Here is a 21523-nt window from a genome sequence, read left to right on the forward strand (position 1 = left end):
CAACAGAGTGAGACTCTGTCTCAAAAAAAAAAAAAAAAAAAAAAAGAACATAAACGATAAACATAAGGTGACCTAAATGACATTGGTAGAGGCAGTCTTTATACTAATTAATTTATCAAGCATGTTGGGGAAAACCTGGCAAATAGTTTTTAAAAAAGAAGAAAGAAAAAGAAAATAGAGAAGAGAAAAATTGCCAAAAGAATCAGATTTTTTTTCCTCCTTTTATTTTTCCATCCTCAATCTGTGGTTATAGAATAATTACAATAGCTTTATATCATACCCAAATTCAAATTAGAGTATTTGGCCCCAAAGAGAAAAACAGCCATCATGCTCTGAATGAATGAGCAAATATACCCTAGAGTGATCATGAGATGTGAAACCATAACCCTGCAGTGAGAATGAGATGGGAAGCTACCGTCTCGGTGAGATTTCATCTCACATGTTAGCATTTCACCAAAGTGAGAGTAAATATAGGATTTAAAGATAACACCATTTTTGTACAAAATAACCCTTCACAAAAACTATTTCATCTGGTTCTCAAGTACAGAAACACTATCTCAGGAACGCTGGTCTACTACAAAACAGGCATGACTTATTTAAGGAACCACATCTTCTCTTCTAGATCCTTAATTCTTCATACACTTTACATCATTCTTAAAATAAGAATCCTCTGAAATGCAGTAAATGTTCCTCTTTTTACAGCTTTCTGCTTTCCACCTCACTACACACACACACACACACACACAAACACACACACTACAGATTTTAAAATAATCCAATTAAATGTCATTTCCTTGGTTAAGATACAAAGGAACCAGGATTCTGGCTTTTCCAAGTTTTACAAAACCATACTAAATGGTTATACTGAGTCGAATAAAAGTTATCAAAGTGATTCAATTTTCCTATACAACTTTCTCTGCCATTTCCAAGTTAAAAAGAAAACAAGAACTGCTCAGTACCTGTTAGCAACTTTAAGCCATCAGACAAGTGGAAAAGTGCTACGGTCTATTCCATACGGTGCTGAGCAAGCCCTAGCATAGTCCTCATACACACAGTATATGCACAATTAATATCTGTTAAATGAGTATATCTGTTGTTACCAATTTAATGAAAACTTCAGAATATTGCTTTTATCAAGATTAACTCTTTATATTAACAAAAATTTTAAAATGTAAATAAATCACTTGACAAAACTTACCTGCTACTGTGAGCTTGGCTGTTCTGCTGACAATAGTTCCAAGACTCTCAACCGTGGCCACACACTGATAATAACCTTCATCAGGTTTGTTGTGTTTGGAATGCACGACATTGCTGATAAATAAAGATCCATCTGGGAGAAGCTGGCGTCGATCATCTGATACTAAGTTTAAAAAAGTTCCATCTTTTTTCCATTCAATTTTTGGAGAAGGCTCAGAATATGCTGAACAGTTTAATATAACAGAAGAGCCTCTAATTGAGAGTGTATCCACTGGCTCCACCAGAAAATAAAATGGAGTGAATGTTCGAATGTTGGCTCCTATTTAAAAAAAAAAAAAAAAAAAAAAAAAAAAGTTAAGCAAATCTTTTTTCTACTATTTATGTAAGAAAATATAACATGTCCAAAATTATTCTTAAATGGTTACATTCTTTGAGTATGATACACACAGTCATCTCACTATGAATGTCTAATAAATAAAATTTACTTTTTACTAGGAAACCAAAATTTGACCTCTTTTTAGAAGAACATTAGGGGAAAAAAAACTTTTCTACCTGAGATAATCAAGACTTGTTATATGATATGAATATCTAATAAAAGTTATTTCAAACCCTATAAGATTTATAAATATTTAAAATTATTGTATTCAAAGTTAAATCTTCTGTAGAACACAAAGGCAGAAAATTGCTTCTTTTTAAATAAGGTATCTTTCACGTTTATTGGCTACTTGTATTTCTTTCATAAATTTACTACATATACACTTTGTCCATTTTTCTAGTGGATTATTCACCCTATTGACTTAAAAAGCAATCTTTGGGCATAGCTATCACGTTTTACAAATATTCTTTTTTCCATTTGATTATGATTTTTATTATAAGAAAATGATAAATTTTAAACAACATAAAATTAAATCTTATACTTAGGTCTTCTTTATCCCAAGATTTAAAAAAATTTCAGCCTTGTTTTATCACTTTTGTGGTTTCACTTTCTACATGTACTCTTCATCTAGAATTCATTTTGATGTAAAGAGCACAGGAGGAATCAGCTTAATTTCTCCAAGTCCATGGCTAGTTCTTTAAATATGGGAAGAACAAATTTAAAGAAAATATTTGCTATAAACTTTATATTCTCAGCCAAAGAAAGGTTTCCAACTTAAAGCTTTACCTCTTTTCTTCAAGAAAACTACTGAGCAACTCTCTTGTAAACTCAAATTGTAATCAGATTTATTCATGTGAACAATCAGAGAAGCCTAGTCCAACAAATGAAACTAAGACTTTTTCAAATATTTACATCATAAATTTAAGCATGACACTAATTCTACATTACATAGTGAAAGATTGGTTCTAAAGACGTATGAAACACACTAATAAAGGAAAGGAAATAATTTTCAATTGTTTTAAAAGTTTTCCAACACTTACATTATAAATTTCAATTTCAATCAAACTAATCACCCTTTCCCAAACGCCACAAGGGGGTGTTAGAAAAGAGTTTCAGGTCTCCATTCCCAATTGATAACACTGAAATTCATTTTTCAAGTCTCAAAACTCTTGAAAATGAACTTAGAATTTTTTCAAAAGTAACCTGCAGTTAGTTTATTTATTACTAAAATTTTTCATATTGATTTGGAACTATAGTAAAATAAGTCAAAACATAAACAAAAGAGAAGTTCAAAATGATAGTTAAACTATGAGAAATTACTTTTATATCTTTCCTGTACAACTATTAAATCTGTATTACACCATTCAAATTTAAACTCGGGAACTTAAAAGATATAAATAGACTGGTGGTTAAAATGTACAAATTAACAATTTAAAATATTTTATTTTAAATAAATATAAATTTTACTTAAAACTTAGGATGAAATTTTTCCTATGTCACAAAATACCAAAAAAATTACAACAATTTAAATGTTTAATGGTTTAACATTCTGTCTTGCTTTTATTTCATTTAAAAAAATCCATACCCGTATCAGCCAAGTTGAACAAAAAAAGTGTGTGTGTTCAAAAAATTAAGAGCAAATTACACTCGTAAGAAAGTTTACTAACACCTTTGAAAATCAGGGCACTTCAAAATGTTACAAAAATATTCACTCTATATAACTGAGCATACAGTGTTATTTAAATATTTATGTATATATCATTGTGAATTTTACTCCCATAGTAGGACCCCTCAAAGGCTTGCCATTGCCTTTTGCACAGAAGTCTAAAGAAACTCCTTGAGTGGACTGTCAGGTCAGTCGCCATGTGCTCTAGCCTCTGGTTATCTTCAGCTAGCCACCCCATCCACTCTCATCGGTCCCCCATGGCTTCTGCCTCTTCCCACAAGCTATTTCTACCACCACCGCTCTTCACTCAACTCCTAGTCTTCTTTCAAAGCTCAGCTTAAATATAAGTTTCTCAGAAATGCTGACTGTCCCTGGTGCCTGCCCATGCAATGTTAGCTCTTCCTATTATAAGCCAGCATATACGGAAATATTAAACACAGCATATACTCTACCTATAGAGCACTTCAAATGTTCTTAATCTTCAAATATTTGTAATAACTTATTTGTTAAGGTAGAGAGGTTCTCAAACTTTCTTGGCTCCTTGTGTCCTTATTTTCTCTCTAATTTTTTTCAAGAATTCCCTAGGCCAAAAGAAATACCTAACAGTTCCATTTATTTAAATAGTTAGGTTCACACAAATGAGTAAGCATTTCTGCCCTCAAAAGTTAGTATCCTTTTGAAAAATAATACACATAAACTGGAAAAATAATTTTTTTATTTCATTTTTTAAAAAACACAATGAGGTGTTATGGGAATATGTGCACCTACTGGGCACTGCACAACTTTTCAAACTTAGAAGCTGTGCAATTGGATACCGTCACCCAAATTCCTGTTCCACACTGATTTTTGCAGGGTACTTGCTTTTTAAAACAGCAACCACCAAAAGCCTAACTTCCCAAAGTTAAGCACAGCAATAAAATGATGGCAGCACAATTAAATGTTGAAGGTTTGCACAGTGTCCAACAGATGTCGCTGTGCTTCCCTAGAAAGTTTGAAATGTCCCTGTGTGTTTTCTCTGAGGCGTCAAGGTATCAGGATACAATTTGGGAACTGCAGGCTTATGATCTTTCTACAGTGTTCTTATTCACAATATTCCCAGTACCCACCTAGCAGTGGATGGTATAAAACTCTAGATTATACAACCAGATAATGTCTAAAACTTCCACTGGTTTAAGTTCTGGCATCACAGGTTCCATTCTATTAATAATATTGACCAATTAGAATCACTCTCTTCCATGCTAAGACTTAAAAACAAACAGGGTTTTTGCAAATTCTGATGATTTTTTGAAAAACTATATGGAAGAACAAAAGGCAGCCAAGAAGAGCCAAAATAATTTTGTAGAATGAAGTAAAGGGACTTCACTCATCAGTTGCCAATTTATAAAGCTAAAGTATTAAACCACTGTGACTCTGGAGCAGGGGATAAAAAGTCACCTAACAGGCTACAGAGCCTGAAAACAGACCTATATATATTTGGAAACTTAATATGCAACAGAGATGACATTTTAAATCAATTGGGGAAAAGGATGAACTCAATAAATGTTACTAGGACACTTCTTTATCCATATGGGAGAAAAATGAGATGCCCACCCCACAACATGTAATAATAAACATTTATGTGCGTCTATGCATCAGCCCCCAACCTTTTTGGCACCAGGGACCAGTTTCATGGAAGACAATTTTTCCATGGATGGGGGTTGGGGAGGAATGGTTTTGGGATGATTCAAGTGCATTACATTTATTGTGCAGTCAAACCTCTCTGCTATTATAATCTGAATTTGCAGCCGCTCCCCAGTGCTCTAGCATCACCACCTCAGTTCCACCTCGTACCATCAGGCATTAGGTTCTCATCAGAAGCATGCAGGCTAGACCCCTTGCATGCAGTTTACAGTAGGGCTGGTGCTCCTGTGAGAATCTAATGCCGCCACCGATCTGACAGGAGACAGAGCTCATACGGTGATGCAAGCGATGGGGAGCAGCTGTAAATACAGATGAAGCTTCACTTGCTTACCTGCCACTCACTTCCTGCTGTGCGGCCCAGTTCCTAACAGGCCACCGACTGGTACTGGTCCACGGCCCAGGGCTTGGGGACCGCAGCTTCTACATACCAAATGTTTTAAACATTTTCTACATATTAACCACTCATTTAAGCTTCACTACTATCTTACAAGATAGGTACAAGTATGCATTTTAGAGAAGAAAACCAAAGCACAGAAATGTCAACTTATAAAAGGTCACATAACAGAACCAGAGCCTGTGATCTAAACCACTATACTATATTGTCGCTCAATACACATATAAAAATGCATTCCAAACCTATGAAAATACATAAGCAATAAAAATCTTATGGGCCGGGTGTGGTGGCTCATGCCTGTAATTCTAGCACTTTGGAGGCCAAGGTGGAAAGATCACTTGAGGCCAGAAGTTTGAGACCAGCCTGGGTCCCATAGAGAGATCCTGTCTCTACAAAAAATTTAAAAATTAGCTGGGCATGGGGACACGTGCCTGTAGTCCCAGCTACTCAGGAAGCTGAAGCAGGACTGCTTGAGCCCAGAAGTTCAAGGTTATCGTGAGCTATGATTGTGCTACTGCATTCCAGCCTGAGTGACAGAGCAAGACCCTGCCTCTAAAATATCTGTAAATAAAAATCTTAGAAGATATTTTAGGGAAATACAAAGAGTTAGGCAACCTTTTTAATCAAAATTAGGAAATCCCAAAACTAGAAAAGAAAAGAGACACTCTTTACTTCATTGCATTTCTTTTAAAAAAAAATTATGGCAAAATACCATAAAAGCAAAAGACAAACAGATTAGGGTTGGGGGAACTGTGTCAACAGAGAAAGAATTTAAAAGGTTAAGCTACTCAAAAGAAAAATGGGTGAGGCTGCCCAGTAAAGTTCCAATAAAACTTTATTTACAAAAACAGGCAGCAGGATGGAGTTGATCCACTGACTGTAGTTTGCTGATCCTCGCCTTACAATATTATCCAGCAAAAAATGAGTGAGCTATGTTTTAGCTGATGTAGAATGAGTTCTGTGAAAAATGAATAACACAAAAAAGTATAAATTATATAATTTCATATTATATAGGAGCATTTAGAAGATAAGAAAAGCTCATACCAGGTTGGTACCACTGGTTACTGGGAGGGGAAGGATTGGGAAGAAACTGGACAGGGAGGGGAGATAAAAATTCCCACATGTATATAAAATAGTTTCATGATAATAATCAGCTTGTATGTCTAATCCATTTATAAATATTATGCATACATGTGGTAGATGCGGATGTATGTTCACACTTGTGTGAACATCTAAAAGGATATATTTTTTTAAAAGGTCACCAAAATAGGGATTATCTCAGGGATTTCAGTTGATTTTTAATTTTTTCTTTTACCTTTGGCAGTCTCTGAATATTTTACATAAAAATAGTATTATTTAAGCAGAAATGTAGCTATTTCCATTAATAAATTCTTACACACATACAAGCAGCATAGGAGGGGAACATTATGAAAAGTCTGGGGTAACAGTATGACCCTGCTTATATTAAAACATATATACATGTACAGACTTGTGTGCCCAAAATCAATTAGTTAACAATGTTTTCTCCCAGGGAGAGTAGTGGGATTGAGCTGCTGATGGCAAGCACACAGAGAGAAGGCTTTTTCCTTCACGTAATTCTGTATTGCTACTTTTTTTATATGGACAATTACATATGCATTCTTCTTGTCATCTTTTTTTTCAATAACAAAAGTCTTTCTGTTGTTGATAAACAATCCTTTGCCAGGAACAAAGGATTATTTTTTAAAAGATCTATCACCATTTTCTTTAAGCACTTTTTCTTTTGTCACAATAGAGGGGTTATCAGATACTCACTCCTTAGCTGACATTGTATAAAAACTATCCTATATCTTCTTACCAGGGTCCTGATTCCTTATCCACTTAAATTTGATTAATTTTAGTTTTACTGTGGCCAGAGTCACTGGGCAAATTATTATAAAATAGGCTTAATGATCCTGTCTGGTATCTGCTACATTCCCAAGTCTCTGAAAACTTCTCACTTTTTAATGGAATAACTCTCACTTCTTGATAGACTATTACTCACTTTTTGATAGAAGACTTCACACTTCTTGATGGAATTCCATCTCATGAAAGGAAAATATCCACAGGGAATTTCTTTCAGTTGTAAACCACCCCCCATATCAACAAATCATATCATTCACTGCATAATTCAACTGTGTGGCCAATAATAATTCTAAATTTTATTATGCCCAGAGTAAAAAATTAACATGGTATTTGAATACTGGCAGAAACAAAATGAAAACTACCTGTCCTATTGCCTGAAGAGTTTAACAGTAGCAGAAATGCAGGGCAGAAGAATAAGCAAACATTTTTATATACCTACAAATGTAAGCATTCTATATAATATTTGTAAGAAAATTATCTCTTCATTATAAGCTAAGAAACTACTGTCAAAGGACTTCCATTTCTTTTACTTCTTAATAAAGTTACTTTCAACAGTCCCACCCCATCCTGTCAGTCTCCAAATCCTACACTTTATCTGTCCTGATCCCCTGGTGTCCAATAACACCATATAATTCAGGCTCTCTTGCTTTAGGTTCTCAATTTATAATTAAAAATTAAAAAATTAGAAAACTAAAATAAATCAATATTCAAAGAGCTCAACGAAATATATTCATGTATGTTATCAATTAAGAGCAGGCAACACTTAAGATTAAGTATTTTCCACATTGTTTTGCTACATAACAATTAGTGCTCCTGGCTCTAGAGCTCAGCCTCTCTTCTCTGCCCTGCACAGCTATTTCCTCCAAAGACTGAATCTACTTCAGACACATCATCTTCCCTGTTTTCTGACACTGCATAAACCCTTTCCTGTGGAAAATATGTAATTAATTATTAATCTTATATAGATCATTTTAACTGTCTGATAAAAATGCATGCTTTAAAAACTTCATGGTATACAAGTATACCATAAAAACAGTCAATATCAACTTCTAATCAAAGCTGAATCTGAAATTCTTGTTCAGGATCACAATATCCTACAGGGAAATTCAATTTCTAAAGTGAAATGCAATTTGATACACTGTTCTTTTTTTTATTTTTTTTTTATTTTTATTTCATCTTATGGGGGATACAGAATTTCAGGTTACATACGTTGCCCACGTACCGCCTGTTCCCACAAGTCAAAGCTCCAGGCGTGTCCGTTCCCCAGACAGTGCGCGTTGTACCCATCATTTGATACACTGTTCTAATGTACAGTACCTACCTTCTCAACCACTCCTCAAAATAAAAAAATACCTGAATTCATTTATTCAGCCAACATTATTAAATATAATAAGAGTGCTTTCCTTTTCTTCAATTGTCTGCATTTCCCCACTCCTCACCAAAAGAAAAAAAAAATGGTGGACAAAACTTGGGACAGTGAAATTGGACAGACATGGTTTTGAATCCTACCTCAGTTTCACCAGTTATTTAATTTCTCTCTGTGTTTAAATTTTCCACCTCTGTCAAATAGGAAAAAATATGCCTCCTTTCAAGGATGTTTTTGTGAAGATGAGAGAATTTGTGTAAAGCACCTATCTCATTGCTTGGCAGGTAACAGGTCTTCAATAAATACTAACTATTCGCAGTTCAAAAACCTACAATATCTCCCCCCAAACTGCTAACAATCTAGGACCTTAGTTTTCAACCACATTTTAGAACTTGTAATGTATAAAATAACATAGACTGTATTTTACTTTTAATCACATTTTGACAATTGTTATGTGTAAAATAATATTAAGTGACCTTAAAACCCAAGTTTGATCATCTTTCTTCTCTACCTAATCTTTCAACGGCTCTTCATTATAGCTAAAATAAAATCCACATTCATTACCACAGCCTATAGGATCTTCCCTGCCTCTCTCCAGCCTAATCTCCTGTCACAGTTCCTCTCACTCAATAAACTCTGAACAAGCCATATTAGTCTCTGGAACAAGCCATGTTCTTTCCCACATTGGGGCCTTTCCATCTGCTGTCCTCTGCCTGAACACTCACTCTGCATCCACTCTGTCAAATGGCTAGCTTCTTCTCGCCCACCATGTTTTAACCCAACTGTCCCTTCTACAGAGGCCTTCTCTGACAACCATTTCTGAAGAGGTCCTAGTCCCCTATCCTTCTGCCCCACATGTGACCTTCACAGTAGTTATCTGTTTGCTCTTTTTTCTCTTTTATAAGGTCTATCTTCCCGACCAGCAGACTAGACTACCAGAAAGTGTTAAAATGACCCCAGGTTTGCTATTGCTATTCGGTTTATGTTTGGTGTTTTGTATTTATCCTCTTTCAGGATCCTACAGGTAGGAAAGGTGGCAGGGCCAAGACGGAATTGAGTATTAGTGATTCTTAGTGATTTTGCATAATATCAAATCTCCATTGTTTTTTCTAAGATCAGACTTTGTCTCCAAAATTTTACACTGAAATGATTTGAAATCTATCTGTAAAAATGTTTTAATATCACTTTTTAAAAGTGTCATAAAGTTCATTTTTTATGTAATTTCTTCATGATCTGCAAGAAGAACAGATGCAATGTGATAACCTGCAAACAGTACCATCAATGTTCTGACCAGTTACCTGGAAATTAAGAATTCTTAGAAAAAGTATATTAATAATATCAGTTAACATGCCAACAACCTCAGCAATATTTATACTTCAGCTCAAAATCAGAAGAAAATCTGAACTGGTCATTTTTCATTCTGCTAGGTGAAAAAAAATGTAAGAATTTTCACATTAATTGCAGACCTTTCATGAAAACATCTTACAAGTAACTGTTTCATACTGGTGGCCAAAAGACACTCTTAGAGTAAGACCCAAAACTGATGCAAATTCACCCAATACTGTTGCAAAGGTTCTGGAATTTCTGAAACAAGAGTATTTTTTAGTCCCACTTTTACTGATGAAAATATGGCCACAAGGATGTTATAATGTGAAAATGACCTTGAAGGTGCAATCCAATGATCTGAATCAAGACACTGTTATACCACTGTAATATTCAATGACCACCATTTCATTTTAGCAACATCTTTGAAGAAATGTTCATTGATTAAGTGAATACTTATAAAGGTTTCAACTGACATTTCTTTATTGTTAAGTGATGTCATATTTTTCTACCATGAGCAATAATACCTTACTAGTATTCTGAGTACCAAATGTTTTATCACAGTAAATTGTCAAGTCATCTTTAAATAGGACATTTCCTTTGCAAAATTTCATTAAACACTTCTCTTCTGCATTTATTCTGACCTACTATAAAACTGGATAATCAACTAATTTGGAACACATTCTAAATAACTCTGAACTGGATACAACTACACTTATGAATTCAAGATCACCTCTATTTTGTATGTTAATCCATTTTACCTTATTGCTACATCATTTAGACTTTTCTGGGAGATATTTGTTTTACAAAGAGAAAGACAGCAATCCAGTATACTGTAGCTCTCAATCTTATGTGATATTTTTTGGGTTTTTTTTTTTCATCATAATGATAAATCTTTCATTGACTCATTACCATTTGCATAGGTGTTGAGTTTTCCTACTCATTTCAATGAATTATGGTAACAAGAGGAGAGAACGCTTAAACTTAAAGTTGTCCCAGAAAATCTAATTCATCTTACTGGTCTATAAAGTCACCATAGACGAGTTTGTAAAGCAAGGGACTGAGGGCAAAACCAGCGAGATAGAAAACAGAAGTCAAGGAATCTGAGATCTAGTCCTAGTTTCCCTAACAAAATACAAGGACACTTCTAAGACAATGGGAATTATGGGACCAAGTCTAAAGACATAATAATAATAGTTAACATTTACTATGTGCCAGGCACCATTCTAGTGCTTTACTCGTATTAATTTTTTCAATCCTCCATATCTAGTGGTAAAAATTATTATTTTTTATTTTTAAAGATTTAGGGGGTACAAAGGAAGTCTTATTACATCAATATAAGGCATAGATGTGAAGTCTGGGCTTTTAGTGTAACTATCCGAAAAGTGTTCATTGTACCCCATTAAGTAATTTTTCACCCCCACCCTCCCACACTCTCACCGTTCAGAGTCTCCAATGTCCATTATTCCACTTTCTATGACCATGTGTCCACATTATTTAGCTCTGACTTATAAGTGAGAACATCCAATATTTGACTTTCTGCTTCTGAGTTATTTCAACTAAAAGAACTGTTATTACCCTCATTTTACAATGAGAAAACTAAGCTACAAAGAGAATAATTAGTTTTCCCAAAGTCATTAAGCTAGCTCGTAAGAAGGCAAGATCTAAACCAAGTTAGTGTGGTTCCCCTGTGCCCAGGATCACAACCACTAGATCTGCACTATCCAATATGGATAGGGATATGTGATGTGGTTATTGAGAATTTAAAGTGTAGCTAATCTAAATTAAGACGTGCTTTAAGTAGTATAAAATACATACCATATTTAGAAGAGTTAATGCATCACACACACAAAATATAAAATATCTCATTGATAATTTTATACTAATTACATGTTAAAATATTTTGGATATATTCATTTAAATAAAATATCTTATTAAAATTAATTCCACCTTTACTTTTCCAGTGTGGTGTCTAGAAAATTTTAAAGCATACACTTAGCTTGTACTATATTTCTATTGAACTGCATTGTAATGGCCCATGTTACCCTTTATTAACACTCTTTAAAAACACCACATTCTCTAAGAATTTTCTAATGAAAAAAACAGTTGCATTATTTCTGCAAAGGGTAAAAGACTAATATGAATCAAGACAATAACTGTGAAGAATCAAAACAAAGGTCTTTCCTGGTTGTCAAGTACAAACAACTGGTATGCCATCTAAACAGTAAAAATTAATGAATTTTTAAGTAACTTTCAACACCCTCTCTTTGACACCTACTCAGTAATATCTACTTAGAAACTAAACTTTTCAGGAACTTTTTTTTTTTTTAGTTTACCTTCACAATGGACAGGTCTAGAAGGTACCATTTTAACTAAGTGATCAAATTCAGTATTACTAGTAGTGGGACAATCTCGCATCATACACATCCTAATGGGATGTAGTAAGAAGCATGTAGTATTCTTGTCAAAAGTGTTTAACCTAAATCTACGCATGAAAAAATAATAACATAAATCCAGAAAGTGAGACATTCTACAAGACAACTGCCCTGGACTCTTAAAAAAATAGTCAATGTCATAAACAACAAACAAAAGCAACAAGATTGTTCTGGATGAAAAGAGAGTAATGACACAAAAGCAAACACAATGCATGGAACTTTATTGGATGCTGGGCTACAAAATAACACTTAAGGAATAGCTTGGTGATTTTAAATTGAGTATATTAAATAATATTGAATTAATTTTAATTTTATTAGATGTGATTAATGGTATTGTTATCTAGGAGAATGTTATTATTTTGAAATACTTTTGCAAATATTAAAACGTCAAGAGAAAACACTGCATTGCGTTGTTTACTGTCTAAGCAATAACAACATACCAGAAACTATGGAACACAATCACATATACTCTTAGGCATAAAAGACTTAAGAAAATTCAATGTCCCCACCCAGAAAAGTAATAATTTACAGAAAATTAATCCCTTTGGCCTAACTGAAACGGGGGGGGGCATTTCTTTGGTTCTTTACCTTTTCTGTTGGCCCTTTAAGCTACACCGTATCATTCCAATAAATTCTTTTTTTGCTTATGTTAAAGTTTCTGATGCTTGCAATGAAAAAACTTAATTGATACTCTGGGTATATAAGATTTTTAAATAGATTTAAGGTAGCATTTTCATACAATTAAAGACTTAGAAATTAATAAAGTGACCTGTACTTTATGAAAGATGTTTCAAATATTCTACCTATATCAGATAATCTATTGACTATCAAATCTATATTTTAGCTATTTGAGGAGAAACTTTCTAATTTTAAGATTTAGGTCTTGACCTTTATAAAGGAAAATGAATATAACATATCCTTTCTTAATAAAAACATAATTTATCCTACCATGCTGTTAATTCAGCCATATAATTTTACTTTAATATTTCTGAAGCTAACCATTGCTCCTCACTGTTACTTCTAAAGTGTACCTCTAAATAGCTCTTGATTACCACAGCTCTGTTCAAGCAAACTAGATTAAAAAAACAAAAAGAATAAAATGTAAAGGGTCTAAACTATAACCTAATTACCACACATAACTAGGTCCAAAAAAGTATATTACAGTTTTTAGAGAGTTGAGTTTCAAGAGTTGAAGTCAGTAACATCAATAGCATTCAACATTTCTGAACCTGAAGGGATCTTTAAAATAATAATATGTATTAATTCTTTCTAAAATATTACTAATAGTCTACTATGCATAAGAGCAAAAAAAAATTTCCTTTGTTGTTTTAGTTTTTTGCTCTACTTTAATACCCTCCCTTTCCCACCATATACTATAAGCTCGATGAGAGCAGGAACCTTGCCTGGCATACAGCAGGTGCTATATGCTATGCATTCGGGTTAAGACAACAAGACACTTAGTAACTGCCCTTAGTGTTTATAGTGGAGGAGACACACAATGACACAATCACAGCACATACAAACACAATCACAGAACAGTATGATAGGAGCCATGGAAGGGTATGTACAAGGTGCATAGAGAAAGGCTAATTGGCCTAGGGAGTCAGAGAGGACGTTCCTGCAAAATGATGTGAAACCCGAGGGATGGGCAGGTGCCAGCCAGCAAAGACCAGAACACACCCAAAGAACTGAAAATGACATTGGAAAGGCAAACCAAGTACAAACTCGATTACCCAGAACAATGGTAGCCTTGGAATGGAGAGGAAGACTGTAAAACAAGATCTAAAGTTTTCAGTGAATGAAAGTGAACAGTAAATATACAGATGATAGTGAACAAAAAGTAGAGAATGATAAAATTCAGTGCTTACATCTTAAAAGAGCAGAAGTTTCATGAGAATAATTATTTCACATTTTTGAAAGCTATTTTCCATTATTCCTCAGTAATAGCTATGTTCTAGAAAGCTCATGTTGCTCTAAATATTGCTAATAGAGTACTTTCCTCATATGGAAAACAAGCATTACAGATCGTATTCAAGTACACACCATATGTCTACAAATTGTTACCTAGTTAAAAAAAAAAACTGAGTAAAGATGCATTAATTCATGAATACAGAAAACAAACAGCATATGAATAATTTATTGAAAGCTTTTGCTGTCAGCAGCTTTACTAAAAGACGTAATACTTATGAAATCTCAGGACAATCTAACAACTTAAATACATGCAAAAGAGAACACAAGATCCTTAATAATGAATCTTATATCAAAGCTATTTTCTGTAAGAAATGCTGTGCATGCACAAACTCTCAATGCAAAAGAAACAAATGTTTCAGAAAAATCCTGTCATAGTCTCATAATGTCTTTATACCAGGTTCTAGAATTCTCCTATTCAACTGTGTATTTACTGATGGAAATAAACAAATTTCAAAAGCTTGTTAACTCAATTCTGCATTAGTAAGCTGTCATATTAAGTCACAGACAAATTTCATTCATTCACTGAGCTCTTAATCTCTTGATAACACACTTTCAGTATAAAATAATCTTGGGGGAAAGAAAAAAAGAGAGGGAAACCTCAAAATCCAAAAAAGTTGTTAACATATCAGAAAGATGGACCACAACCACCTAAAATACCCATAATGAAGTCATATATGTATTATTAATGCAAAGCAATTGTAAATGCATCTGAGAGTATAAGACTTTTCACACTGCTGCATATTATTGTCACATAGATGTAGAATTAGTTACTAAAATGAAAGCAAATGGCCCTTACTCATTTTAAAAGATAAACAACCTCACAGTAAAAGAAATGCAAATTAAAACTACATTGAGATGACATTTCTCACCTATCAACTGGCAAAAATCAAAATGTTCAACATACTCTCTAGGCAAAGTATAGGGAAATAGGTTGATAGGAATGCAAAATGGTACACTCACTATAGAGGAAAATTTGCAACATCTAGCACAGTTATATATGCATTTACCTTATGACCTAGCAATCCCATGTCTATGCACCTATCCCAAAGATACATTGGCCAAAATACAAAAATAGGTACAAGCAAGGCCATTAATTGCAGCACTACTTATAGTAACAACCTAGAAACAGCTCTGATGTCCATCAATAAGGGACATGTTGAATAAACTATGGTACTATGCAGTTGTAAATAGAATAGTAGAATAACTTTATATTCTACCATGGAGTGATCTCTAGAATAAATTAAGTGAAAAAAGCAAGGTTGAAGACATGTGAGTGTATTTACCTAAGAAAGGTAGGATATTAATATAGACATAGATAACTTTCAATACACACAGGGAGAGAAAATGTGGTGAAGGAGACAGAGATTGAAGTTAGATGTCTCTGAATAGAAGTTGCTCATATATTTGACTTGAGACCACATAAATATTTTACATAATTGAAAAACAAAATTAAATTTTAAAAATCTCTAAAAAATTGAAAGCAGAAATGAAACAAACCTAATTCTTCAGTTGTCATTATACCCACACAGAGAAGAACTAATCCAAGAGAATTTAAGAACACAGTAACCAAACCGTAGGATATACCCTAAGGACCAAAAGAACTACAAAAAATTTTAGGCTGTTTCAATAATCATTTTGCTGCAGTTAGTATTAGTACTGTCATTCTGAGACTGGTGTGCTTGTGTGTATATATTGTGGGATAAAGCAAATTAATAACTTCATCAATATCATGAAGGATAGAATTCTCTGTGTGGAAGAAAAGCAATATAGCTGTAAAATCAATGAGATGAAGTAAAACCCTGTAGCCCTCAATTTTAAGTACCAATCAATATGAATTCATGTTTTATTTATTTAAAAAATATGTATTTCCTAGTTCACTTCACTGAGAAGGCCTAGTAACCATGACCAACCCAGCAGCAGTGAACACAGGTTTTGGTCTCTATGTATCATTTTCTACTCGAAAGAACCTTCAAAAAATGGCTAGTTCCAGGTCTGGGATTGGAACGTGAGAAGAACATAAAACACCTTGTCATGCCAAAAAACAAACCAAAAAAACCCCTATCAATGAATATACTAAGGTCATCCCAAAGGACTCAAAAAAGGCTCTTATTAGCCAAATGAGGGGACTTGAGAAAGTTCATGGAAAAATGAAATTTAAAAAAAATATATAATTTATTTCTCAATGTAAGCTCCATCAAGTTCAAGACACTTTTGTAAGTGATGATACCCAGCCACTTAGTCTATCCCTAAAAAGTTGAGGATCCTGGGAATTTATGTCAATGCAGTCTCTTTTACATTATTAACTGAAGAAAAATAGGTGTCTTTTAAAGATTTTTAAGACTAGGAAACAAAAAGAAGTCAGAAGGAGCCAAATCAGGACCGTAAGGTGGATGCCGAACGATTTCCCATCAAAAATCTCACAAAATCGCCCACGTCTGATGAGAGGAATGAGCAGGAGCACTGTCGTGGTAAAGGACTCTCTGGTGAAGCTTTCCCAGGTGTTTCTCTGCTAAAGCTTTGGCTTTCTCAAAACACTCTCGTAACAGGCAGATGTTACTGTTCTTTGGCACTCCAGAAAGTCAATGAGCAAATGCCTTGAGCATCCAAAAAACACTGTTGCCATGACCTTCGCTTTTGGCAGGTCTGCTTGCGCTGTGACTGGACACGTCCACCCCTTGGTGGCCACTGCTCTGAATGTGCTTTGTCTTCAGGATCATACTGGTAAAGCTGTGTTTCATCTCCTGTTTCAATTCTTTGAAGAAATTCTTTAGGATCTTTATTTCACTTGTTTAAAATCTCCACTGAGAGCTCTGCCCTTGTCGGCAGTTGATCTGGGCACAACAGTTCTGGCACCCATCGAGTGGGAAGTTTGCTCAACTTTAATTGTTCAGTCAGAATTGTGTGAGCTGAACCAATTGATATGTCTGTGGTGTTGGCTAATGTTTGTGCTGTTAGTTCTCGGTCCTCTTCAGGGGATGAACAAGGTGAATTTTTTCTTCAAAATTGATGTGGATGGCTTCTTTGTCAACATCATCCCATCCCTTCATAAAATGAGTTATCCATTAGTAAACTAATCATTTCTTTGGGGCATCGTCCCCATAAAGTTTTTGTATAGCATCAATGATTTCACCCTTCTTCCACCCATGCTTCACCATAAATTTGATGCTTGTTCTTCAATTTATGTTTCAATTTTAGCAGAATTCGTGTTGCGCTGATAGGGGCTCTTTTCAAATTGATGCCTTATCCTTCTTAGTGCCTCAAACTAGATCCTGTTCAGACATGTTGTAACAAGTTAGTACAAGTTTATTTTGGTGTAAAAAATTTTTGAAAACTACACATAGTTTTTTCATATGTCCCATGAACTTTATGAAGACCCCTTGTATGGAACATTTAAGCTTCAATAATTATGACACAATAAATTGAAATGGTCAAATGTGTTGAATTTCATTAATTTATAATGATCTCAAAAGAAAAACAAAACAAATAAAAACTAATTGGTCATCTCTGGTGAATGCTATAGAACCAAATCATTATTTTGAAAAGTGGCAAGTAAGAGGAAAAGAATTAAGCATCTTTCCTAATCAAACTGTTCCTTATGGCAGTAAAATGTTGATGAGTAAATTTTTGTTTATAGAAGTATTCTACTAATTAAATGAAAAATGATAGAATGTCATTATTTTGCAACCCCTAAAGAACTGACAGCTCCAGGCAATAAAAAGTCAACGGCCCTGGAATCACTAAACTTTTTCTGTAAAGGGCCAGACAGCACATATGTTAGGCTTGTGTGGGCTACATACAGTTTCTGTCACATATTCTCCTTTATTTATGTTTTTAACTTAATAAAAGAATAAAACTTATTCTTTTTGTTAACACTTTAAAAACATAAAAATCAACATTAGTTCATGGGTTGTACAAAAACAGGCCACAGACCAGATCTGACCATCAGCCATAGTTTGCTAAACCTGAAACAGAGAAAAAGACTCAACCACACATATGCCTCTTGATAAAAGAATATACCACCACCACCACCTACGTGGTAGTCCAACAAAACAAAATCCTGAAATTGATAAAACCTCCAGATCCAACTACCAATTAAGAGGAAAAGACAAAAAAGGACAGAGGAAAATAGTAAGAGACACCACCATTGCATGGGGATGCAATCAGCAGTATCTCAACTGCAAGGAAATTCTTCAGGACAAATGACTCAGTTTCTTCAACAAATAAATTACAAGTGAGAAAATGTGGATGGTGGGGTGGATAATTATATAATAGCTTAAAAGAAACTTAAACACATACCAACCAATTGTGTAGATTCTGAATCAAATAAAAAAAACCTTTAAAAAATTACTTTATACAATGTACATAGCAGCATTATTCATAATAGCCAAAAGGTATAAACATGGAAATAATCTAATGTCCATCAACTGATAAATGTGTTATAGCCATATAAGGAAATATTATTCAACCATAAAAAGGAATAAAGAAGTACTGATACAAGGTACAACATGGATGAACTTGAAAATATTATGCTAAGTAAAAGAAATCAGGCACAAAAGATTATATATTGTATGATTTCATCTACATGAAATGTTCCAAATAAGTAAACCCAGGAAGTGTTATTTAGGGAAGGGGAGCTTGAGAAATGGAAAGTGACTGCTGATGAGGTACAAGGTTTCTTTTGGGGTGATGAAAATTTTCTAAAATTGACTGCACCAATGGCTATATGACTCTGTGAATATACTAAAAGCAACTGAATTATACATTTTAAATAGGTGAATTGTATAGTATGTGAGTTATATCTCAATAAAGCTATTACTAAAAAATAATAGTTATGAAAGGAACCGGGACTCTTTGAGAGAAATAGCTAATTCTAAGACTAGGGTGAGAAATATTAAAGATGAGTCTGGAGCATCCTGTAGTGCCAGAAGGTAACAAGTGCCAAAAACAAAACAAAACTAAACTAAAAACACAATTATGGAAGTATGTCAAAGGGACACTGGGCCCAAATTAAAGGGCTTCTAATGGCCAAAGCTGAAATAATTTGAGCAAAAAAATAAAGTAGTCCTGGATTATAACGCAAAGTATAAAATAAACATCCATGAGTTCACACTGATACAAAAATGTAGTTCAACAGATTTTAAAATAGGGGAAAAGATTAGCCGGGCATGGTGGTATGGGCCTATAGACCCAGCTACTCAGGAGGCTAAGGCAGGAGGATTGCTTGAACCCAGGAGTTCAAGGCCGCAGTGAGCTATGATGATGCCACTGTGCTCTACACAGAGCAACAGAGCAAGACTCTGTCTCCAAACAAACAACAAAAAAAAAAAAAAAATAGGGGGAAAGAGACAAATCTCTCATGCAGAAGAATTCCAAATAATTTACAGATACTCCCTGCTCTTGGAGGGAGAGGATAACACCTCACTCCTTAAGTATAGCCGCGCATAATGACTTCCTTGCCAAAAGAGTACAATATTGAGAAAGGTGAGCAACTTTATAGTGGAGAAACTTGACAAACACAACCTCAGCCAGGTGATCAAGGTCAACATCAACAGTGATAAGTCAAATATGTATCGTTGAAATTATGTGATAATGGTTGGCACTTTACCTTTATGTTCTTCCTCCCAACACTATAGGCCCAGTCTAATCATGAGAAAAACATCAGACAAATCCTAACAGAGGGACATCCTATAAAATATCTGACCAGTACTCCTTAAAACTATGAAGGTCATCAAAAATAAGGAAACTCTAAGAAACTGTCACAGCCAAGAGGGCCTAAGGAGACATGACAACTAAATGTGATGCGGTATGCCAGATGGGATTCTGCAACAGAAAAAAGGACATTAGGGAAAAACTAAGGAAATCTGAATAAAGTACGGACTTAATATGGGTTAATAATATGGGTTTACTAATAGTAACAAATGTACCATTTTAATATAAGATGTTAATAATAGGGAAAACTAGGTATGGAGTATATGAGAACTCTCTGTACTTACTATCTTTGCAATTTTTTTGTAAATCTAAAACTTATCTAATAATGTTTATTAAAAAAATAATTGTGACATTTATAAAACAATTGGAAATATAAAAATTAACTGGGCACTTTATGATACAGTAATTATATTCACTTTTCATTTATGTATGAAAATCTTCATGACTGACTTAAAATATAAACAAAAGACAGTAAGAACACTGAAAAAGACCAAGTACAGAAGTTACATTGAGTAACCAAACACCAACTACATTCAATATCAATGAAATAATGAATATTTTCAATGAAACCGTCATCAACTAAATGCTGTATTTAATACAAAATTTTAATAGAAAGATGAGCTGAAGTGCCATTAAACACTAATGTCATAATTAAACAAAGTGAGTTCTAAATTATTTGTCAGATAATCATGTATTTTTACTCTTATTTTAACAAGTATCTAGAAATCCAGCAGGTGAGCTTTGAAATAAAGCTCTTAATTATCTCCTACCGCAGCTGACACTTGTCTAGTACTTATGTTTCTCTATTAAATTGATATCTTTATGTCCCAAAGATAAAAGAGTAGCAACTAACATTGATCCAAAGAACAGAAGTAGTAGTTAGAAAGCTATCTAAACCCTCCTGAATTACAAATGTGACCACTCTATACAAACCCTAAAGTTGTAATTTTACCCTATTTCAATATAAGCATGAATACATATTTTGAAAGTAAACAAAAGATTTGGGGATTATCCACATAATTTCTCCATTTGAACAGAGAATTCAACTTTATACACTTTTATTTAGTGATCACAAATCATGTTATGTGTTCATTTAAATAATTTTTCTTGCGGGTGTCATATGAAAGAATACAGCTCATTATGCACCAAAGCAGAATCCTTGAAGGTGTCAAACAGTGCTGATTTTTATTAAATACTTTCTGATTATTTAAATGAAAAATATTTGTTTCTCTGGAGGAATATATCTTTAAAATAATGAAACTCAATTGGGAAAAACATGATTGCATAAACAAATTTTCATCTCATATATATAACTTTTTAGGAACGTACTATGTAAGGCAAGGTCAAATAATATTAGACCATAACTGCATTATATACGTACCAATGCCCACAGTACCTAAAATAGGTTCCTGCACATAGTAGGCACCAGTTTAATGTACTAACTTCTAAGGTTCAGATTTTAAAGCCTATAAACTAGATATTTAACTAGGAAAATGGCTAAGTAAATTATTGTACACTGATA

At 33.9% G+C, this 21523-nt stretch overlaps 1 protein-coding gene across 4 annotated transcripts in view; it reads right to left on the reverse strand.

Moving 5' to 3' along the window:
- Positions 1–21523, reverse strand: part of NEO1 (neogenin 1) — a 193758-nt gene that overhangs the window by 137270 nt on the left and 34965 nt on the right. For all 4 annotated transcript variants that reach the window (XM_069482076.1, XM_069482094.1, XM_069482085.1 and 1 more), the window contains exon 2: positions 1199–1516. In XM_069482076.1, the coding sequence (XP_069338177.1) occupies positions 1199–1516 (318 nt within the window). The remainder of the gene's footprint in view (positions 1–1198; positions 1517–21523) is intronic.

Source organism: Eulemur rufifrons, chromosome 2 (genome assembly GCF_041146395.1).
Source record: "Eulemur rufifrons isolate Redbay chromosome 2, OSU_ERuf_1, whole genome shotgun sequence".
In the NCBI taxonomy this organism is placed as follows: domain Eukaryota; kingdom Metazoa; phylum Chordata; class Mammalia; order Primates; family Lemuridae; genus Eulemur; species Eulemur rufifrons.